The 24843-nt window shown below is 46.4% G+C and overlaps 1 protein-coding gene across 1 annotated transcript; it reads left to right on the top strand.

The window, feature by feature from the left end:
- The first annotated feature begins 18520 nt into the window (after positions 1–18520).
- LOC149502303 (uncharacterized) lies at positions 18521–21771 on the top strand. The gene has a single exon (XM_089729680.1). It carries the CDS (start codon positions 19265–19267, stop codon positions 21764–21766), a length of 2502 nt encoding a protein of 833 aa, XP_089585806.1. The 5' UTR covers positions 18521–19264; the 3' UTR covers positions 21767–21771.
- The last annotated feature ends 3072 nt before the right edge of the window (positions 21772–24843 follow it).

Below are 24843 nucleotides of genomic sequence, written 5' to 3'. Positions count from 1 at the left end.
TTTCAATTCTGGCAAAAGGCGTCTTCAGACCAATGACAGATTTGTTTTTGTGCCCCATTGGACGTGTCAAACGTTGTGAATGATCACCGAACGTGACGACAGGCAAGCCGAGTTCTAGTAATATCTCTTTGAAATATGACAGTGTGGTTTATGCGCCGATTTCGAAGAATTACCACCTACGATTTTGTTTAGAAGACGTTAGAAAATTAATCGTGATAGAATATATAGTGAACTGCCCAGGTTAGTATCGTCATTCTGTCAGTTTCTGCTGCAATAATCACAATGCAGTTTGATTTAGAAAAATGAATAGGCATCATATTTTACGTTTTTTATTTTTTTATTGCTTAGATGGGTGAACGAGCTCACAGCCCATCTGGTGTTAAGTGGTTATTGGAGCCCATAGACATCCACAACGTAAATGCGCCACCCACAATGAGATATAAGTTCTAAGGTCTCAAGTAAGTTACAACGGCTGCCCCACCCTTCAAACCGAAACGCATTACCGCTTCACGGCAGAAATAGGCAGGGTGGTGGTACCCACCCGCGCGGACTCACAAGAGGTCCTATCACCAGTAATTACGCAAATATAATTTTTGCGGGCTTGATTTTTATTACACGATGTTATTCCTTCACCGTGGAAATCTATCGTGAACATTTGTTGAATACGTATTTCATTAGAAAAATTGGTACCCGCCTGAGATTCGAACACCGGGTGCATCGCTCAACACGAATGCACCGGGCGTCTTATCCCTTAGGCCACGACGACTTTTGGGCTTTGATAGCAAATGATATAGGAAAGCTACCGTCAGCCGAATAATCAGCGTGGATACCTCAAATTTTATAATTCAACTCACAAAAAAGGTAAAATGCGCTATTTCGTTCACATGGATATTTTCAGTTATTTGGAATATAAACCAGAGTACTGAACAAATTGAAGATAATTATGATTTCATTTAATATTGTTTTTATTGGTAGGTCGCGTGTTGTGGTAGGCCACGCGTTGTAGTAGGCCTCGCGTTGTAGTAGGCCTCGCGTTGTAGTAGGCCTCGTGTTGTAGTAGGCCTCGCGTTGTAGTAGGCCTCGCGTTGTAGTAGGCCTCGCGTTGTAGTAAGCCTCGCGTTGTGGTGGGCCTCACGTTGTAGTAGGCCTCGTGTTATAGTAGGCCTCGCATTGTAGTAGGCCTCGTGTTCTAGTAGGTGTCGCGTTCTAGTAAGCCTCGCGTTGTAGTAAGCCTCGCGTTGTAGTGGGCCTCACGTTCTCCGCTTGTTTTGGTCTTAGCGTGATGTTATATAACCTATAGCCTTCCTCAATAAATGAGCTATCTGACACTAAAATAATTTTTCAAATCGAACCAGTAGTTCCTGAGATTAGCGCATTCAAACAAACAAACAAACTCTTTAGCTTTATAATATTAGTATAGATATACACGATTTGTCTACTGTACTAGTGATGCATTTTTATAGCTAACTATACTTGCCCTTTTGTTGTTCCATATTGAGTCCTCCAACTCCTCTGAAAACAGTCAGATGAACCTTCGCGACCAGACGAAATCACTTTAAATCGCGCATCTTTTTTTTTCCTACCTAAGCTGATAGCCTTCAGAGGCTATTTCAGCATAACCTTAACTAGTAGGTGAGCTCACGGGGCTCAAACCGAAATGATGAAATGATGCTAACACTGACCCTAGCAAGAGCAGTGCTTCGCAGAATCTACCACCGGATCGGAAACGCTACCCACTGAGAAGATCCGGCGAGAAACTCAGTGGGCTGTGTGTCTATAGGTTAGTTCGCTCATCGAGCCCTTCATCGCAAGCAACGGGTTCGAAGAGGATGGTGACCGGTGCTTGTGGTACCTAAAAGATCGCGCATCTTGAATGTAACACAGTGCTACTTGTAGCACTTTGTTACATTGAGCGCGGTGAATTAAAAAAAAATCAAGACCACAATCACAAATCATTTTCTAGAATGTTTGTAATTTTTTGATTTTTCAAATGCATAAGCTGCCATGCCGTTCATCCCATTGCGATCAAGTTTCGTCAAGTTGCTTGCACTAGCACGAAATTGGACAGTGGACATAGTACAAATAACTAACAGTAGGTCGAGCGCTTGTAATTTCAACGAATCGATGTTTTTCACACGTTAGCAATAACCTCAGCGGAGCGTGATCGGATTTCATTACAATCCTATAAACGTCATATTCATTTTACGATTGGGAACATTAACATCCGATTAAAGGATTTACGATTTGTTCCTTCTTCTATATCTCACGCAAGGTACTGTGCTTGCGATTTCATTACAATAAATCGCAAGCTCAACGTTATAAAGTAATGTGCTAATCAAAACGGTATAAGGAGATCTGTTAGGCTATTTCTTTAGCGTTTTCTGAGCTGACAAACAAAATTGGAACCTATGTTCTAAGAAACAAACTCCAAATAATCAAAGTTTAAATATACTTTAATAAATTTCAACGCTTTGATACCGACGATCTGATATCTTCTACGCTGTAATTGACTCATTATTTAAAGTTGAACAAAAAGTTCGTTTCTTGTATGTATATCAAGCTACACATCAAGTCGTATCTGTTACATTAAAATAGGTATCTTTTGTTGTAATTTAGTTAAAGTAAGTAAAGCGTTTGTAAAATAAATGTATTTTGTATTCGTTTTTTTTTTTGACTAGTTTTTATTATATTAGGACAATTGTTATTGAAGATAATGGCCGTCAAACATGAAACTTTCAACGCTCACTATGTTTTGTTACATATCGAAGTATCAAGTAACTGTGTCACATTGAGAGCGGTCAATTAAAAAAAAAATCAAAAAAATTATGTTTTTTATTTTATTGCTTAGATGGGTGGACGAGCTCACGGCCCTCTAGGTATTAAGTGGTTACTGGAGCCCATAGACATCTACAACGTAAATGCGCCACTCACCTTGAGATATAAGTTATAAGGTCTCAAGTAGAGTTACAACGGCTGCCCCTTCCCTTCAAACCGAAACGCATTACTGCTTCACGGCAGAAATAGGCGGGGTGGTGGTACCTACCCGGCGGACTCACAAGAGGTCCTACCACCAGAAAAAAATGTATTTCGTATTCTTTTTTTTTGACAAGTTTTTATTGGAACGAAGTTCCTTACGGCAGGCTTGGAGGGGATAGGGATTTTGCTGCGCGACCGAACTGAAAAAAATGTGATAGTAAAACCGTAAGAAAAAATTCGTGGAAAAAATCCGTGGAAAAAAGTGCGTGGAATAAAACCGTTAAATGAGACGTGCGCAGGCGCGACAGTCGCATACACAAGCGAGTAGTGTATAATACCTTTCTCTTTCTCCCTCTTTCTTTTCGTTCTCTCATCCATTCTCTTTCTATTTTACGTAATTTATTATTTCCTAAAATACTGAATTTCCTAAATACTTTCCTATACTTAAATAAAAACTAATTAGCAAAATTTAAGAGAATAATCAAGAAAACCTACATAAAATTGAGCACGATTTTTTTTTTGCAAATTGTGTCGATTCTACATTAGCCGAAGGAACTTCGTTCCTACCTGGTGTCCCACGACACTACATTTTAATATTATTCTAATAGGACACAATGCTATTGAAGATAGTGGCCGTCAAACATGAAACTTTCAACGCTTACTATGTTTTGTTACGTATCGAGGCATCAACAAAAAACCATCGATATTTGAGCAGCGTATTTATAGAATCGTAAAACGTTTTTACGATCGGTAGCATAATCCGAACATAAAATTATAACGGTTGGTATCGGTACCTACCCACCGAAAATCGTAAATCCAAGTTTTCATAACACAAATACACGGTTTCTTACTAGGGTGGGCAACGTGTCTTAAAATAAGCACGCGAAGAATTCAGAAGCTAGATTATTGCATGAATTCCATTGGCTTTGCTATAACGCGAAGACTATTTTCAGCACTAAATATCAGAATATTCTTATAACGTTATAGTTTTCGTTAATGCTAATAACATAAAATGCAAGAGACGCAAATCAGCGAATGAGTCGACTAGTATCAAAGCCGGCAATGTGACTTTTGGACAATTACTGGTAAATCAGAAAAACGAATTATTGACTTTGTATTCCATTGGCAGTCACAAAACTCTTCTGAACGTTATCTTAGATAAATAACAGGTTAATTATTAACCTTTATTATAACAGGTTAATTATTAACCTTTATTTAATGCAGGTTTTGAACCGTATTCTTTGAAAGAGACAATTATATTCAAATCAATCTGTATTGACATATCAATAACATTTTTTTGTCCAAATGCACAGATTGCCACCTTTGATAATAGACGACTCATATGTCGTTCCACAGCGGTTAAGACTTCAATGATATACAATACATATTTACAATACGTGATTCTCTAGTAATATGCAGTATTAAGTTAAAAATGCTATTACTGTCAAGTGGGCTATTGCAATAAATTGACTATTATTAATAAATCCACTGAGGACATAAATTATTTGCGAGTACATTGTGAGGTTCTTTGTAAATTTGGTGCAGTTACAACAATGAATTGACTTGCATTGTTGTTGTCACGCGCCGACGTATTAAATTTGTCACGGCTCCATCCGTGTTGTGTACATCTGCCTTCAATTCGACAGATTACACCGGATGTATACAATGTTACATTTTAAATTACAAAATTTCGTGATAAATACAAATTACTATAAATACAAATACAAATAAATACTACAAATACAAATTACGTGATAATTAAATTACAAAATTTCGTGATAAATACAATACGTTTCGGTTTGAAGGGTGGGGCAGCCGTTGTAACTATACTGACACCTTAGAACTTATATCTCAAGGTGGGTGGCGCGTTTACGTTGTAAATGTCTATGGGTTCCAGTAACCACTTAATACCAGGTGAGCTGTGAGCTCGTCCACCCATCTAAGCAATAAAAAAAAACATATTCACATTAAATAATAGTACTAAGCTTTATATCGTAACCATTATTAGAAGAAATAATCAAATATAGATACTCACATAACTGTTAGTGTTGAACTTACTGAAAACCAAAAAGGAATAACTATTGAAATAGAAAAGGATAAAATAACTGTATTACGAAAACAAAATCTACAAATTGTGCCCAAAACACTAAATCTATAAAATACTGAAAAGTACTTTTACATAATCTTATTCGCGTTGAGAGTTACTTAAATGGAAATTTCTGGAACATCTCGGCTAACTCGAACGATGACTTCGGGAATCGCGCGGAGCCTCACACGAGGCTAAGAACGTCAAAGTCGCCATAAATTTCTCGAAGCGGGGAGGGCTCAAATGAATTCGCCATTCAATCTCACGCTACATTCTCTTTTAATCTCTTTAAATGACGACAAATTTACTGCTACAGATTTTCGTTTAATACCAAGAATGCTTCGTCGGGCTTTTTTAATTCGAATCTGTGTAGGCAAAATGTCCCGGGCTAACCGCGTTTAAATCTAGCTAACCTTGTATTACGTTAATATTCGAATTCGAGTTATTATTAGATTGCAAGTTTTATTTCAAATTATTAAGGACAAGCCATATCTGCCCGCAGCTATGCCTGGACGGAGACCCGTGTTTTATATGTTTTATTGCTTAGTTGTCCGGACGAGATTACAGCCCGTTTGCTTTTAAGTGTTTGCCGAAGCTCATAGAAACATGAACAATGTAAATGCTATCACCACACAGCTATGTTAGTGTTATCAGAATTAAAAATCATGTCTCACGGTAGGTGGCGGCATTTACGTTATCGATGTCCATGGGCTCTGATAACCACTTAATACCAGGTAGGACGCAAGCTCGTTTACACATATAAGTAATAAAAAATTAATAAAAAAGCATGTGGTTGAAGTCTTATCTGTATTTTGACTATTACATATTTCAAACCAACAGGTCAGTGGCACTTACGCTCTTCCACTAGTAAGCATCACTAATTCTTACAATATAACAGCTCAACTATTCTTCTTCTTCTCAGTCGTATGCACTCTTGGCAGAGTGGTCGTGGTCATCACTTTGGTTGGTGGTGCGCTTCACCAGACGTCGCCATTCCTCGCGTACCGCGGCCCTTCTTGTGCACTCGCTAACGGGACCGTTTAGAGCTGCCTTTATTTGGTCGGTCCATCGTAACGGTGATCTGCCGCGCGGTCTTGTACCCTCTATCATGCCCTGCACCACAAGGCGCTCAACTGAGTCGTCACCCCGCCGCGACACATGCCCGAAGAAAGTGAGAATGCGACCCTGAACGATGGAGGATAGTCGCTGCTTGATGCCGAGTTCCTGTAGAATTGACTGATTCGTTCTGAACTCTGTCCACGATATTTGCAGCATTCTTCTCCAGCACCACATTTCGAGAGTATCTATCCTCTTTTTCTCACTTTCTCTCAATGTCCAGGTCTCAGCAGCATAAAGAAAACAAGAAGAAGGGGAAGACCAGTGCTCTTACAAGTCTGATTTTAGTGGCTTTAGTGATATTTCGATTCCCCCATATTTTCTTCAGCCTGTCCATGGCTGACCTCGAAACAGCCATACGCCGCTTGATTTCATCAACGCACCCGCCCGTGTTCGATATCAGTGCACCTAAGTAAATGTATGACTGTACGACATCGCAGTTCGCAATTTTTGTGACCTCTGGCGAGTTATTATTAGCACGGTCGACAATCATGACACTTGTTTTGTTGCGGTTAATTTTAAGTCCGAAATCAAGACTGACGCGTTCCACTCTACCGAGTAGCTCTTCCATCTGGCTAACACCTGACGTGACTAAAGTGATGTCGTCTGCATAACGAAGATTTGAAATCTTCCGACCTCCGATAGTTATTCCATCCGACCAGTTTTCGAGGGCGATTCTCATTATAAGCTCCGTATATATATTGAACAGGAGCGGTGATATAATACACCCTTGGCGAACTCCTGCGCTAGGGTGGAAGTGACGCGATAGAATGTCATCTATTCTAACTGAAGCTGTTCCTTCCTCATAGAGTCGCCTCAGCAGATGGACCAAGTGTTTGGGGGTACCCATGGCCAAAAGAGTTTCCCAAAGTTTTGGCCATTTGACAGAATCAAACGCCTTAGAGAAATCCACAAAGCATAAGTACGTAGGCTTGTTGAATTCCCGGGATTTTTCGATGATCTGTCGAACGGTTAATATTTGTTCTCGTGTACCTTTACCCTTCACAAAGCCGGCCTGTTCAGGAGCAATTTCTTTAGAGAGGTACGATTTAAGGCGCTCGTTAACGATACGCAGCAATATCTTGCATGCGTGTGGAATCAACGCTATGAGACGGTAATTACTGCAGCTTTTTGTCGAGCCTTTTTTATGCAGTGGCACGAAAACAGTATGAACCCAGTCTTGGGGCCAAGTTCCAGACTGCCATATTTTATTACACAGGGTATGGAAAATTTCAACGCCATACTCCCCAGATGCCTCAATCGTTTCAATTGGAATGGCGTCCTTCCCTGTGGCTTTCCCTTTCTTAAGATGTTTTATTGCAGCCCTAACCTCATCCTTAAGAATGCTCGGCTCTATCTCTTCATCTTGAGGTGCTGTTGGATCGAAACAGTGCGAGTTAGGATCTTGAAACAGAGATTGGCAGTACTGTTTCCACGTTTCGGAAATATCCTCAAGGTCTGTTACTGTTTCACCTTGTGAATTCTCAATAGCCCATGTTTTTGAAGATAGAGTTTTAGTTAAGGCTTTAATTTTCTGATGAAGATCTCGTGTTTCATGCTTATTAGCGTGTATTTCTAGTTCAATACAGAGGTTTTGGAGATACTGATTTCGGTCCCGTCTGCATGCTTCTTGTATCCGAGCTGATTTAGCATTTAAAGTCTTCAGATCAGCTCCCGATGTCTTCAATCGTCGTCGTTCCTCTACAAGAGCAAAGGTATCGACACTCATCCAGTGTTGACGCTTATGAGTCTCATTCGGTATCTTTGATGCAGAGACTGCAGTCTAGAAGAGTTCTCTTGCTCGGCTCCACAACTGATTTGGAGTGGCAGATTCTAGATTTATGTCAGTCCAGCGACTCCAATTTTGCTCTAGTGTATTTACAAACTTGGGTAAGTCTGTAGGCTGGATTCTTCGCTGCTTGTCAACCTTCCTAGCAGCCTTAAGTTTGAGTTGTATTGTTGCTACCAGAAGTTCATGGTCTGAGCTACAGTCGGCTCCGGGCAGGGTGTGAGCGTTCCTCACAGAAGTTTTCCACCGTGAACTAATCATGATATAATCAATCTGATTTCTATGACCAGTTGGAGATGTCCATGTATACAGCCTACGTGGATGATTTTGGAAAAAGCTGTTACATATCACTAAGTTGTGATCGGCAGCAAACTCTAACAGACGCTCACCCCTTTCGTTACACTGGCCCAACCCGAATTTGCCGGCGGTCTGACTAAGCTGATTTGCATTTGCTCCAATTTTTGAGTTAAGATCACCCATAACTATAAGTAGCTCTCGATTGGGTATCTTAGACATGATGTTTTCCAAAGCGCAGTAAAAATCTTCTAAATCCTTATCACTCGATGAGCTTGTTGGTGCGTAGACCTGTATGATGTTCAAGTTTACCGGTGCTGCCTTAATTCTTATACTGAGTACTCTATCACTCACGGACTCATAGCCCATCACACAATCGTTGATGCCCTTTGGTATGACAATCGCGACCCCATTACTGCTCTTTGTATTATTTCCAGAAAAATAAATAGCGTGTGCATCAGTAAGAAAGTGGCCATTACTTTTCCAATGTGTTTCAGAAAGGCCACAGACGTTAAGTTCGCACCGGGTTATTTCTTTCTCTAATATATGAAGTTTTCCAGGTTGCATCAAGCCACGCACATTCCAAGTTCCTATCTTCTGAATGTGACGTATCTTTAAAGTTCCAGTTGTCCAGTTTCCATGCAGTGCCTGGTCTCCTACACGTACATGGCCGGTATCCAATTTAACACCGTCTGCCCCGGACGCAGAGCGGCGCCGGTTGCTAAGCGGATCGCATGGCCACCGTTGTTTTCCATTTCGTAACCTCATGATGACTTTCTTGGGAGATTAGTGTGGTGGTTTCCCCTTGCCTTCCACACCGCAGTAGTATCCGGTGACCCGTCAACTGATATCTAGTATTCGACACTACAGAGGGTGCTGCTGCCCACCCACTGGGACATCCCTCAGCCGGTTTTCACGGCACCCACGGGAAGATAGGGGAAGATGCTATTCTATTATCCGACATCCTACGGAGTCCACACTTTTTAAGGAGATTTAATTCCTCATGGTCTGTGGCTACCAATTATCGGGTTATTTAACCGCCACCCGAGGCTCGGCGTTGTTGTTGCTCGTTTGGCACCACCCGGGGAGCACGTGTAGGGTGAATATTGTAAAGTTTGGTAGAAACTACGGACGCGAGCAACTGCACCCCCCTCAACTATAAATACGTAAAATTAAACAACATTTTATCTAATCTAGAACAATCTTGTTCGAAGTTTTTATACGAGGAAATTAAGTTTATATACAAAAAAAAAGCTTTGAATTATTTCAGACTAAATTTGTTGACACATTTTCTTGTGAGCGTCGTTTTTATCTGTCAATAAAACGGAGGAGGTTAAAGGTGCCTGTTTTGGAAATCGTAAATCGTAATTGCACGTTTCCGCGAAATGAAGTTTCGTCGGTTCGCGTTTCATTGCTTGTTGTGTTGGCACTAATGTTATATAGAGGTCATATGAGAAGATAATGTTATGTTGACCATTACGATACAATGTTAGTGCCACATTTAATTTTTAATGACATTTTCGTTTCGCTAGTGTAATACAATATGTGACGGTTTCAGTTTTTTTTTTTTAATTGCCCTTGTAAGCAGACGAGCACACGGCCCAACTGATGGTGAGTGGTTACCCATAAACTTCAGTAATGTCAAGGATAGAGCCAAGCCGCTGCCTACCGCTTAATAATCTCCACAAGCCTCGTTTGAAGAAGGACATGTCATAGCGCTCCGGAAACACCGTGGAGGGGAGCTCATTCCATAGCCGGATGGTACGTGGCAAAAAATACCTCTGGAAACGCACTGTGGATGACCGCAGTGGTTCCAGGTAGTATGAACTCTACTCCGGTGGAGGGCGGTGCGATGGTAAAAACGAGATGACGGTATCATCTCGAACAATTCCTCAGAGCACTCCCCGTGGAAAGTTCAGTGTAAGTTACAATAAGTTCACAGCACTTTTACTAACGACTCGTCGAAGTCTATGAATTGAAATGTAAAGCTACAAAAAGTTAATATGAAGTCTTATATTCTTATTATGTCCTATTGTTGGGTGAATGAGATCACCACCCTACTGGTGTTAAGTGCTAAGTGCATAGACACACCATAGCGTGGAATCAAACGCTCACCTGAAGATATAAAGGCATTCAATTGTGTTGTGTATCCGGTATATTTTTCCTACCTATGCTATAGCCTTGAGAGGCTATTTCAGCGTAACCTTAAGTAGTAGGTGAGCTCACGGGGCTTAAAACTGACGACGTTGAAAACAAGAACCCTAGCAAGAGCCGTGCTTCGCAGGATCTACCACCGGATCGGAAACGGGACCCACTGAGAAGATCCGGCAAGAAACTCAGTGGGCTAATATAACCTCAATTACCACATGAATCGAGCAAAAATTTCCAAACGTAAAAAACCATTTTGTAAGCTAAAACGTTATTAGTTGCATAAACACTCGCACGTTCCGGTGGCAGTAGTGGATTCTTTGAGATTACCGTATCCGGATACCGTTGAGGCTATTCCGTGCAACAAAGCCCGCTTACTTAAACATCTGTATTGACTTTCCCACGACGGAATACAGACTCGTTCGAATGACGCCTTAATAGTTTCATAGTTGAGCTAACTGAGTATGTTAAGTTGAATGTTAATCAAATTAAAAATCAACTTAAAATTTTGTAGATCAAACTATTTTCATTTAGTGACATACTTTATTTTATTTATAATATATTTATACTTTATTTAGTTATAAGACCCTGGTACCTGTTAGCGAATAATTACCATAGTTCTTGAAAATGAACAAGCCAGAGGCAAAACTGTTCTGGGTCCTATCGCTGAGGAAGAATTTTTTTTTTATTGCTTAGATGAGTGGACGAGCTCACAGCCCACCTGGTGTTAAGTGGTTACTGGAGCCCTATAGACGTCTACGACGTAAATGCGCCACCCACCTTGAGATATAAGTTCTAAGGTCTCAGTATAGTTACAACGGCTACCCCACCCTTCAAACCGAAACGCATTACTGCTTCACGGCAGAAATAGGCGGGGTGGTGGTACCTACCCGTGCGGACTCACAAGAGGTCCTACCACCAGTAAATGATAAAAAGAATGTCAAAGCATAAAAAACCTATCATATTTTTGAGCCGGTAAGAGTAACGCCATCTAACGTCGAATAGTCGAACGAATATCGAAGGATTTAGTAGCATCTAGAACGCTCGAGAGGTACAACGCCATCTATTGTTAGATACCGGAAACAATACAATATAAATTAATATTTGATTTATAGGAAATCACGAAAACATTTAAGCATTATTCTCAAAAAATTCAAGTCTAATTCATGTCAAATAGACTTATGTCACATTGGAAAAGTGTTACAAAATTTTAACTAATTGACTTTCTGTCTTATGTACTCTATATAAGTTCTCGACGTTGTATTTTGATGTGTAATTCACAGTTTACGTTTGATGAATAGTCATTAGCGTTCGGTGTGGTCAAATTGAGGCGAGGCAACCCAGATATTTTTATCTTCGGTTTTTAGTTTCATACTTTAACCATTGTGTAAATTAAATAACAGTGTATTGTGTTAAGAAAGTCAAAGAAAGGGATCATTTGTGGTTTCGATGCTGCGTTAAAAATCTAGAACGAATGTATTAATTAGTCTATAGTATTTTTTTACTGCTTAGATGGGTGGACGAGCTCACAACCCACCTGATGTTAAGTGGTTACTGGAGCCCTATAGACGTCTACAACGTAAATGCGCCTCCCATCTTGAGATATAAGTTTTAAGGTCTCAGTATGGATACAACGGCTGCCCCACCCTCGAACTTCGAACCGAAACGCATTACTGCTTCACGGCAGGAATAGGCGGGGTGGTCGTACCGACCCGTGCGGACTCACCAGAGGTCCTACCACCAGTAATGACCCAAATTATAATTTTGCGGGTTTGATTTTTATTACACGATGTTATTCCTTCAAGGTCAAGGTCAAGGTGAAGGTCAAGTGCGTATTTCATTGGAAAAAATTGGTGCCCGCCTGTGGGATTCGAACACCGGTGCATCGCTAGATATGAATGCACTGGACGTCTTATCCTTTAGGCCACGACTACTTCAAAATTTTTCTCTTCCATAATATTTCTTTATTTGACACAAAATTGTATCATAAAAACGTATTATACAATAAACACAGAAAAGTAATTTTGTTTTCTGGTAAGGCGCATTTATTGATCCCGCATGGGTAGATACAACAACCAGATTCTTTGGTAAAACGATCAATGCATTCCAATGTGAAGGGCTTGACAGTCCTTATATTACAGTTGAGATTATATGTGAGTTATTCGGTGTCAACGGGTAGCATTCTTTGATAAACTTTTCCAGAGTAGCAAAGTTGACGCGACAATATGCATGTATCTATAGAGACTAAAGTTAAAACTTGTAATAGAATAACGCAAATTAATCAAAAAAATATAATTTTGTTGAAAAGTCACTGATTGGAAAATTCTCACTTTGGAATATAAACGACGGAAACAATGTACTTGAACAAGTATTTAATGAGACATCAAACGGGCAGCCCGTATCTTTGTTGTCACTATTAAATTGTTACAGTAAAATGTTAGAGCTTTTAGTAGTTATTCATACTTTGAATGGTTAACCCGCATTCAACGTGACATGACGAATTGAAGACTAAAGTTTTACAATTTCATAACACATATCATTCCGATTTGCGGATAGATTTTAAAAGCTCTAAAGCTCAAACAAAGCTTAAGGTAATTAACAGTGAAATCATACGCATATAGTAAATACAATCTACTGAACGATTTTTATAATAACAACGGAATATAAAGTGAGCCCAGTGATGCTTAAATCAATCCATAATGAAACGTTAATATCGATAATTACTTTCAGAAGAAAAATTACGTCTTAAAATGATTTTTGTGGAACAGCGATAAAATTCAAACAGTAACACATTATCATTTCGCGGCAGAATAATGGTACCTTTTTTTTTCCTACCTAAGCTGAGAGCCTTGAGAGGCTATATCAGCGTAGCCTTAACTAGTAGGTGAGTTCACGGGGCTCAAACCTGACGACGTTGCTAACACGAACCCTAGCAAGAGCCGTGCTTCGCAGAATCTACCACTGGATCGGAAGCGCGACCCACTGAGAAGATCCGGCGAGAAAATCAGTGGGCTGTGTCTAGGCTTGCAACATCTTAGAATATTTTTTCAAGATCACAGTTGAGATTAAAAATGCAATTTTCTTACCAAAAAAAAACACTCCAGATCTTTTAACATCGTTGTAAGAATAATACAATAGCACTAATGTTGACAGCGAGTATTTTAATTAGTAAAACACACAAAATATTTGGCAAACAGGCTGCATTCGAAATTGACAATGGTACGGTATAAGTGGACGAGGTGGGAGCTGGGCGGCCATCCATCATTTCCAAACAAAATTAAACGTCATATACGAGTTGCCCCGGACTGGACGAGCGATGCGCGATAGTTGCACAGATTACTTACAAAATAAATTAGTTCATAGGAATTAATTGCATTTTTCAAGTACCGTCCACGTCAAATTCGTCGATTAGCCAAAGAGTTTGATATGTAAACTAGCCCATAGATACAACCTACTGATTTTTTAGCCAGATCTTCTTCATTGGGTCACGACTCCGATTAGGTGGTAGATTCAGCGAAGCACTGCTCTTGCTAAGGTCAATGTTAGCAATTCAGGCTGAGCATATGAGTTTACGGGTTCGTGAGTAGTTGGAATATCCCCTTACACTACCAAGGATTAGGTATGGAAAAGGGATAATTTAGTCAACTTTCTTTCTGAGTTTCCTTTGAGGGTTCATAATATGGAGTTCTATATTATACAAATTGATAAATTAAACAGAGCTAACATTTCACTTCATAATAGTTGTATCTCGTTTTAAGTTTGACTTCAAACTGTGCAGGGTAGCTTGGTCATTGCACTGATTTTGTAGTACAAGCAAATGTAATTTAAATTTATTAAAAATAAAAAAAACACGTGTGGCACTCGGGGACTGCCGCGATAAAGCTATTGCATAGCATTTTTTATCAACTTATGCAACTGTAATTAGACAATAATAATTTAATATTAAAACAATAATAAAATAAGACCACGCTATATTTATAAACATTAACAAAAGCAAAACATTAACTGTCCCCTTCACACTCATAAGATAGACCGCGCGAGAGAGAGATGGGCAGACTTTTCATGATGCACATGCAGTGTGACGACACACCGCGCGATTATTCACAAACACTACACAAGCGCAACGTGTGAATGTGTTGAACGCGAGCTACGTGGTAGGCGGAGTGGGGGGTGTTAGGTTTTATATTCGTTACGGAATTTCTTGATTCGGTCGCCGCGCTCAAATCCCGCGATAAAAGCTAAGCAATAGCTTAATACTGTAGTACTTTTTTTTGTTTTTTTGAAGCCTCACAATTTAGAATTAACACCTTCATAACGTATCTAAAAATACACAAATACGAGAAAGACTTGCTTCAGACATTTTTGACGTTCGTTTTTAACACGGAACTCTCTGATCCCAATCTTATCTGTTCTGTTCACATCAAAAGGCGCACTCATTAATACTACATTTGTCTCGGCAAGAGACAGGATTCCGTCCTTATTCACCATTATTAATATTGTATCAGCTTAATAATTTTCATCCTTTCCACGATCAGTTGTGGCGGCATTGTAATTATATGCGATGTACCTAAATATAAAATCATTAGACTCGTAGGTGATTTTCGAAATATAAGAATCGTAACTTTGGAAGAGGGCCACAATTAATATTAAAAACATTATTTATTGCATATTAGATTTTGTTTCTTGAACAGCAAAGTCTTAAGAGCCATGTTAACTGTCAGTACATATGATTTAAAAATGAAATAAAGACAATAAATTTAAATATAATTATTGTAATATTTGATACTCAAAGGCTGCATTTGTATCAAGCTAGGATTATCTTCAATGTTATGAGTAATGGAAACACATATGAGACAGGAATTATTGACAGTGAGACCTAAGACCTAAACTTTTAAGGTTTTTATTAAAAAACCAACCCCGACTGATATGTAATTAAATTCCACCTAATCACTAAAGCAACGAAGCCAACGTAAAATATCAAAAATTTACGTATTACCATTGTCAATGCCATTGTAACGGTTGCGATTAATAATAGTCTTTTTAGTTTATCGCTACGTATTTTTTTTATTGCTGAGGTGCGTGGACTAGCTCACAGCCCACCTGGTATTAAGGGGTTACTGGAGCCCATAGACATCTACAACGTAAATGCGCCACCCACATTGAGACATGAGTTGTAAGGTCTCACTTTTAACAATACTACGGCTACCTCAACCGAAACGCATTACTGCTTCACGGCAGAAATAGGCAGGGTGGTGGTACCTACCCGCGCGGACTCACAAGAGGTCCCGCCACCAGTAATATGTTTAGTATGTTTTTTTTATTGTATACATTTATTCAATTTTCCAAACCAAGTAATATTCATAAGTTGCAAAATTCGCCCTCAAATAATTTAGCTGAAACGGTAACAATTTTGAATTTAAGAAGATAATAATATCAAGAGGTGCGTGTGCCCCTTTATTTGTATTCTATCGGCGTGCATTAATTATTATACATTTAAAACGAATAAATACATTTTAAGCCTCACAAACATACGTTATACATAAATAGCGGTCCATTACGCTTAATCCGCGGTTAAGATATAAAATAACGTCGCTTAAAATTATAACAGACACCGCCCATAAACGGGGATTAGCTGACAACCGTTGACATTATGTTATACCTGATAAATTATGGCTATGATTTTATGTTATTTTGGTCTTGTTTGAACACCGCTTTCGAACCAATAAAGGGTTAGTGTGTAGGGTAAATTGTGATAAATAATTAAGATACTCTTGGATATAATTAATAATTAAGATACTCTAATAGTCAAGGCTGACTCGGTTATGCAGTAATTAGCGTCCATCCTCGCCTGTTTACGCTGACATAGCCTCTCAAAGCTATCAGCTTAAGTAGGAAAAAGAAAAAAAGAAGAAAAAAAGCGTTCCTGTCTTTTGCGTTGAGGGTCGTGGGATCGATTCCCACGTTGCCCACAAATTGTGTGACAAACAGATTTGTTTGCTTCTTGTCTGGTTGTTTATTATCTATATATGCATATATTTAAACGTATATACCTAAATATGTTTTTCAGTCTCTGGTACCCATTACGCACGGAATCTGATTTGTTCACAATTATGTATTTATTTATACAATTTTATTTTTCAATTTTAGCGTCAGAGACCTAAACATATATTTAAAGCTTATATGAATGGACGAGCTCACAGCCCACTTAGTGTTAAGTGGGTACCGGAGCCCATGGACATTACAATGTAAATGCCGCCACCCACCTTGAGATATTAGCTCTGAGGTCCGAAACGCATTACTGCTTCACGGCAGAAATAGACACGGCGATGGTACCTACCCGTGCAGACTCACAAGAAGTCCTACCACTAGTAATTACGCAAATTAACTTCGTAATATTTATATTATATATTCGTAGATAACATAAAAACTATGCTATTATACTGTTTACAATAACAAATGCGTCTATTATTGGCGATATAAAGATGTAAACAAATACTCGGTGAAGGAATTCTCAGCTGGTCACCCGACAGATACCATCAATGATACTTCTCACTACAAAATATATAAATTATGTTGAATGATAGACTGAAAGTTTGATAGCGGCAAACATAAATAGCATTTTTCGTTGGAATTAGGGTAAACAGTCCCCTAAACGGGGCGACTGTGACTTTTATTGTTCAGCATTGACAGCTGATACGGTAGCTGTGAATTGGGTAGATGTCAAATAAGCAGTACGAGTATTAGAACGTTAACATCTCGTGAGTTATATTTGACACTAGCGACCCGCCCTCGCTTCGCTTCGGAAACTGTAATTTATTATAAATTTCTCCACTATTTAATGGATGTTATTATACATAAAAACCTTCCTCTTCAATCACTCTATCTATACAAAAAACCGCATCAAAATTCGTTGCGTAATTTTAAACATTCAAGCATACATAGGGATATAGGGACTGAGAAAGCGACTGTTTTATACTATGTAGTGATAATTAAAATAGTTCGTACTTTATTTTGATGCTCAGACTTGGTTTGATTGATTTCATTATTTTATTTTCCATGAAAAATATAAAACAAATGATCTATGGCCTTAATGATTTTTTCATTTATTTTGTCAAAGAGATAATCAGTTAAAGAGTTCACGGCCCACCCAGTTTTAAGCAAGTTACCGGAGCCCATAGACATCCGCAAAGTAAATTCTGCAACCTATCTTCCGATATGGTTTTCTTTTTTTTTTTTTTTTATGATTGAAAGTTTACTGGTGGCCCGAAGGCCTTTCCAGTTTCACCAGGACACGTGGGCGAGCAAAGGCTCAGCCAGGAGAGGTGGGGTTTGCTAACAGCTACCCGAGCGCCTCCGAAGGAGACCTAACAGCTCAAGAGTAGCTGCTTCGCGAATGAATCTACTACCGGATCGGAATCGCGACCCGCTGAGAAGATCCGGCGAGAAACTCAGCCGCTGATGCATGGGTTAGGTTGCACGTCGACCTCTTTGTAGAGTTCGACGAGTACGGTTACCGGGGTCCCTAAGCCTGCCCCTAGTATTAGAGCTGAAGGCATCTAATGCAAAGGTTATTGGATCTGATGGATCCGTAAGGACGTGTCTAGGGCGTCGACGGTGACTGGCTCCTGCATGATCAGGATTCGGGGAGTAGTCAGCGGCGGCAACGATAAGGCGATTATCATGACGCATAGCCTTATCGAAGTATCGTTCCGACGCTGACTTCATGTATTTCCGAATTGATTCGAGGCCCAGGTCGTCGTGTAGGTCAACGTTCCTCACGAACCACGGAGCCCCGACAGCTAACCTGCAAAAGCGGGATTGTAGGGATTGGAGGGTGTCTATGTGTGTGCGGGCCGCGTGAGCGAACACCACACTCGCGTAAGTCATGACGGGCCTTATGCAAGTTTTGTAAAGTGTCACCTTGTTCCGAAGGGACATTTTACTCCGCTTACAGCAGTAGGCAGCGGCTTGGCTCTGCTCCTGGCATTGCTGAAGTCCATGGGCGACGGTAACCACTTACCATCAGGTGGGCCGTACGCTCGTCTGCCTACAAAGGCAATAAAAAAAAAATAAAAAAAAATTACAGATCATGGGGTAGAGTCTCCCGAGGCACCTGGGCGGGCCCCCCGGCGCGCACTCTGCGTGGCCGGGGGCTCCGTCTGTGGGGGAGTTTTGCTGGACTTCCACCGGGCGCGTCCGTAGGTGGCGGATAACGGGATCCTCTGGGAACAGTCCCACTCTCAGGGGTATCGTCCGATCTTTTTCGTTGCAAGGATTCTTAGGTGTTAGGGAGGTAGGTTAGGTGTAGGTGTAGGATAGCCTAGTTAGGCTTTGCAACGAAAGAGATCGGATGACGCGGACCAAAACCAGCAGGGGGAGTTGCGGGCTCTTCACGCCCTTCACTCGCTGAAGGGTGTTCCTCCTGGAGACGCTCGGGCTCCCTCTCTCTTCCCCCTTCTTCCCCCTTTTTTGTTTTTCTTCGGGTCACGTCCGACCCGTTTCGGACGTAACCCATGGGAGATGGTGGGCCACTTTTGGCCTGCCTTTTGATGGAGTAGTGAGCCGGCGTTGCTTATGCATCTTCCGGCCGCTGGTCGCCATGTCCCCGGCTTCGGCTACAGGGGCACGCCCTCCAGAGGGGGGTACCGGTATACCGGCGTGGCTTCGTGGTTGTTGCTCTTTTGAGCGTCGGGCGGTGGTCTGTCGTGTTGCTCGTTGCACTCGGCGGGCCGCCGGCCAACCCGTAATCCTCACCGCGTGGGGGACGGGGGCCGCTGCCGCGAGGCACGGGGCCGCGAGGACGTAAACCTCTTTAAAAAATGCCCCAATCCTAAGCTCTGGTGCCCGGCGATGGGATGAATGGCTGGAGGGAGTCCAGTCCCGAGGGTACCAACCAGACCCCAGGGGACCGACCCCTGGTTAATCAAAAAGGAAACATGAAAAAAATGGCACTTGTAAAAGATTTATTACCCCAGGAGGGTACCACCCGCTCCGCGGGGGGAGAATCCCTCCGTGCGGTCGAGCGATCGGCCGCACGCTGCCCCACCGTTTCTGGGGGGGGCAAACAATGCCAAGACGTAGGGGGCGACAGCACGGGTCGCGTAAGGGACAGAGTCCCCACCGTGCGCCTCGAGCGCTGTGAGAGCTTGATCTCGCTGTACTCGGCGCGGAGCTCCGCAAGGGGCGACGCGTCTAGTGGGCGGGAGACGCCAGCTCTGTTTGCTGATTGTGTTCGGCAGCGGACTCGGCGGAAGCGGAAGTCGGCTCGTCAGCCGGCGTCCTCCGCTCCGTCCGACTCCTCGGAGGGTGAGCCTGCCAGCGCCAAATACATGGCGTTGGCGGAAGGGCCGGCGGCTGCTGCGGCGCCGCCCGCCACTGATTGTGACAATAGTCTTCCTCGCGGACTGGCTGCTGCCTCCTCGGCGCATTACAGGGCCGCCTGCCGTGAGGCAAGAGGAAAAATAAAAATAGGAGAGGTCGAGCGCCTGGAGCGCTCCCTGACGGAGGTGGGTCCCTATGACCACCTCCGAGCATTCGAAATAGTGAAGGACATGGTCGCCACCATAGCTACAAAATCGGCCAAGGGATTAAAGGGCGACTACGTGCGTGCCATGAAGTCGGCAGCCGCCACCTTGGCAGAGCGCATGGAAAGGATAGTAAGCCGCACAACAAATGAAGAGACAATGGACCAACGCAAGGAGCTGGATCTGATGCACGCCCGCCTTGAGCAAGTGTCAGAAGAGAATGGCCATCTTCGGGCGGAGAACGGACAGCTCCGCGTCGACATGGCCGAGCTGCGAACAATGGTTGCCGATCTCATCGAGCGGCAACGCAGCTCGGCCCCTGTCCCTCCTCCGCCCGAAGCGGAAGGCCTCACTGAGGTCGAGGAGTTGAGGCGGCAGCTCCTTATACAGGAGGCGCGCAGCTCCAGGGTGGAGCGTGCGAGGCCGCCCCTGGCTCACGAGGCGAAAGATGGTGCCCCTGTGCCGGCACCTCGAAAGATCAAGGGAGCGGCTACTGTTAAAGCGTACGCGGGACCGAAGAAAGCTGCAACACCCGCGACACTGTCGGCCACTTCTGACGCTGTTCCGGCCGGGGCTCGTAAAACCGGAGCCTCTACGCCTGCAGCTGCGGGGGCAACAAGATCTGCCCCCCCAAAGAAACCGGTATCCGCTCCTGCTCCGCCTCAGCCTGCGAAGGCAGGGCCCGGCAGGAGCCGGACAAAGAAAAAGGGAGGCGTCAACGCCGCCAAACCGGCACCGACCCCCCAGCCCCGCCCACTGCCCCCCGCCCCGGCCAACATGAATGAGGCCTGGACGACGGTGGTGCGGCGAGGGCCCAAAAAGGTAGCGGCGCCTACCGCGCCGCGCCCCAAGCCCGCCCCTGCAGCCACCGCTCCCCGCCAAGAGGGTCGAGCGGAGCCTAGGGGCCGGACTGGACGAAGGAGGCCGCGCGCCCCGCGGTCGGCTGCAGTGGTAGTGGAGCTGCTACCGGCCGGCAAAGAAAAGGGCATCACCTACCACGAGGTGATGACCCAGGCGCGCGGCGGCGTAAATGTGGACGCCCTCGGCGTGGAGGGTGGCCTGAGGGTCCGGCAGACGGCCAACGGGGCCCGCCTAGTGGAATGTCCCGGCGCGAATTCCAGCGCCGCGGCAGAAAAACTGGCGGTCCGTCTGCGGGAAATCTTGCCGGACCCCGAGGTGGTGCGCATCGCGCGGCCCGTAAAAATGGCGGAGGTGAAGATTACGGGCCTCGACGAATGCGCCACGAAGGAGGAGGTCACCGCGGCCATCGCGTCGCAGGGCAACTGCGCCCTCGCCGACGTCAAAGTCGGAGAGCTCCGGGTGACGTACTCCGGCACCCGGACGGCGTGGGCGCGTTGCCCCATCGCAACGGCGAACCTCCTGGCCACCCCTCCACAGGGTCGGCCTTCGGACAGCTCAGGATGGCTGCGCGTGGGCTGGGTAGTGGCCCACGTGCAACTGCAGGAGAGCAGGCCGTGGCGTTGTCTTCGATGCTTCGGCACCGGCCACGGCCTCGCCAAGTGCCCCTCGACCGTGGACCGCAGCAACCTGTGTTTCCGCTGCGGCCAACCGGGGCACAAGGCAGCCTCCTGCACCTCAGCCGCGCCGCACTGCGTCTTGTGCGACGCGGCTAAAAGGAAGGCCGACCACCGGGCCGGGGGCCCGGCGTGTAAATCCGCCCCCTCCTCTACCAAAACGAGGAGGGGCGGAAAGAAAAATAAAAAGAGGAGAGAGCCGGCTGCAATAAGGGCAGCCGGCGAGTCAGTTCCCGCCGCGGCTGTTGTCGAGCCGCAGGGCGGGACAGACGAGGGAGCGATGGACGTAGCCCCGTAATGGGTTGCGTCCATCGCTTCCTCCAATGTAATTTGAACCACTCCGCCAGGGCACAGGATCTCCTCGTCCACACCATGGCGGAGTGGTCAATCGACGTCGCTGTCGCCGCGGAGCCGTACTTCGTCCCCACCGACCAGGACTGCTGGATCGGGGACGTCGACGGCTCCGTGGCCATCGTACTAAGACAGTCCGCGGCGTTACCCCCCTTGGATATGGTGGCCAGGGGACCCGGGTACGTCGCGGCTAGGATCGACGGGACCGTCGTGATCGGGGCGTACTTTTCTCCGAACAGGAGCCTCACCGAGTTCGAGCGGTTTCTGGGCGGTCTCGAGGCGCTTTTACACCGCCTCGGGTCCCGCCCTGTCATCGTCGCGAGGGACTTCAATGCCAAGTGCACGGCTTGGGGTTCCCCCCGCACGGATGCGCGAGGCGAGACCCTTTCGGAGTGGGCGATCGCGACCGGCCTCTGTCTCCTAAACAGAGGCACGGTCGCGACTTGCGTGCGGTGGAACGGGGAATCTCACGTGGACATGACGTTCGCGTCCCCGTCCGCCGTGCGCCGCACCCGCGGCTGGCGCGTACTCGAGGGGGCGGAGACGCTCTCGGACCACAGATACGTCCGATTCGAGCTCTCCGCCTCCTCCTTGTCATCGTCGTCAGCCGCGGGCGCCCGCGGCGAGGAGGAGCTCCCGCAAGGTGCGCCCCGTTCGTTCCCCAGGTGGGCCTTGAAACGAATGAACAAGGAGTTACTGATGGAGGCGGCCGCTGTTGCTGCGTGGGCGCCAAAACCCGCGCGGCTCGCGGACGTGGATGCGGAGGTCGACTGGTTCCGGGGCACCATGGCAAACATTTGCGATGCCGCCATGCCCCGGGTCGGCCCCCGAGCACCACGTGGGGGTGCGTTCTGGTGGTCGCCCGAGATCGCAAGACTCCGAGAGGAGTGCGTGAGGGCGCGCCGCCGGAGCGCACGCCACCGCCGCCGCCGTCGTCGCGACGCTGCGTTCGCGGAGACGGCGGCCCAGCTGCACGCTGACTGTCGTCAAAAGCAGACGGCGCTGCAGCTGGCCATCGGCGAGGCCAAGAAGCAGAGCATGAAGACTCTCCTGGAGTCGCTCGATGAAGATCCCTGGGGGCGCCCATACAAGATGGTTCGCAGGAAACTGCAGCCGTGGGCGCTCCCGGTGACCGAGCGGCTCCAGCCTCGGCAGCTGCGGGAAATAGTTTCCGCGCTTTTCCCGCCGGCAGCGGGGGGGGACTTTGAGCCCCCCCAGATGGACGCCACGTGGGGCACGCCTCCGCGTCGCCCCAGCGTTCCCGCTGCCGAGGAGCCCCCTCCCCCTATCACGGGGGCGGAGATCCATGCGGCCGTGTCCAGAATGAGAGCGAAGGACGCGGCCCCCGGCCCTGACGGCATTCACGGCCGGGTCTGGAGCTTGGCCTTCGAGGCCCTAGGGGACCGGCTCGGGGGGCTTTTCGAAGCGTGCCTCGAGTCGGGACGGTTCCCGTCGAAATGGAAGACGGGCAGACTGGTCCTTCTGCGAAAGGACGGGCGCCCCGCGGACTCACCTGCGGGGTATCGCCCCATCGTGTTGCTGGACGAAGCGGGCAAGATGCTCGAGAGGATCGTCGCGGCCCGCATCGTCCGGCACCTGACCGAGACGGGTCCCGATCTTTCGGCGGAGCAATACGGCTTCAGAGAGGGCCGCTCGACGATCGACGCGATTTTGCGCGTGCGTGCCCTCTCCGACGAAGCCGTATCCCGGGGCGGGGTGGCGATGGCGTTATCCTTAGATGTAAGGAACGCCTTCAACACCCTGCCCTGGTCGGTGATCGCGGGGGCGCTGGAGTATCACGGCGTCCCCGCATACCTCCGTCGACTGATCGGCTCCTACCTCGAGGGCAGGTCGATCCAGTGCATCGGACACGGTGGGGCGATGTACCGCTTTCCGGTCGAGCGCGGTGTTCCGCAGGGGTCTGTCCTGGGCCCCCTGCTGTGGAGCATCGGCTACGACAGGGTCCTGCGGGGCGTCATTCGGGGTCCCCTCCCCGGGCTGAGCGTAATTTGTTACGCCGACGACACGTTGGTCGTGGCTCCGGGGAGGGACTACCGGGAGTCTGCCCGTTTGGCGTGCGCAGGCGTGGCACACGTCGTCACTAGGATCCGACGGTTGGGGCTCGAGGTGGCGCTCGACAAAACCCAGGCCCTGTTATTTCACGGGCCGGGACGAGCGCCACCTCTGGGTGCCCACCTCGTGATCGGAGGCGTCCGCGTCGGGGTCGGGGTGACCGGTCTTCGGTACCTCGGCCTCGAACTGGACGGTCGGTGGAACTTCCGCGCTCACTTTGAGAAGTTGGGCCCTCGACTGATGGCGACGGCCGGCTCTTTGAGCCGGCTGCTTCCAAACGTCGGGGGTCCCGATTAGGTGGCGCGCCGCCTCTACATGGGGGTGGTGCGGTCGATGGCACTATACGGGGCTCCCGTATGGTGCCACGCCCTGACCCGCAAGAACTTCGCGGCGCTGCGACGTCCGCAGCGCGCGATTGCGGTCAGGGCGATCCGAGGATACCGCACCGTCTCATTCGAGGCGGCGTGCTTGCTCGCCGGGACGCCACCCTGGGACCTGGAGGCGGAGGCGCTCGCTGCCGATTACCGGTGGCGTAGCGACCTCCGCTCTAGGGGGGAAGGGCGCCCCGGCGAAGGAGTAGTTCGAGCGCGGAGGCTCCAATCTCGGCGGTCCGTGCTGGAGGCGTGGTCTCGCCGCTTGGCGGACCCGTCGGCCGGCCTCCGAACCGTCGAGGCGGTCCGCCCGGTTCTCGCGGACTGGGTGGGCCGCGACCGCGGATGCCTCACCTTCCGGCTAACGCAGATGCTTACCGGCCATGGTTGTTTTGGCCGGTACTTGCACAAGATAGCCGGAAGGGAACCGACGGCGCAGTGCCACCACTGCGCGGACCGCGACGAGGAAGATACAGCGGAACACACGCTGGCGCGTTGCTCTGGATTCGACGAGCAACGCGCCGCCCTCGTCGCGGTCATTGGAGAGGACCTCTCGCTGCCGCGCGTCGTGGCTACGATG

This window comes from Bombyx mandarina, chromosome 09, assembly GCF_030267445.1.
Source record: "Bombyx mandarina strain Sakado chromosome 09, ASM3026744v2".
Lineage (NCBI taxonomy): Eukaryota > Metazoa > Arthropoda > Insecta > Lepidoptera > Bombycidae > Bombyx > Bombyx mandarina.
The sequence above is the reverse complement of the archived record's forward strand: the minus strand, read 5'-3'. Positions and strand labels throughout refer to the sequence as shown.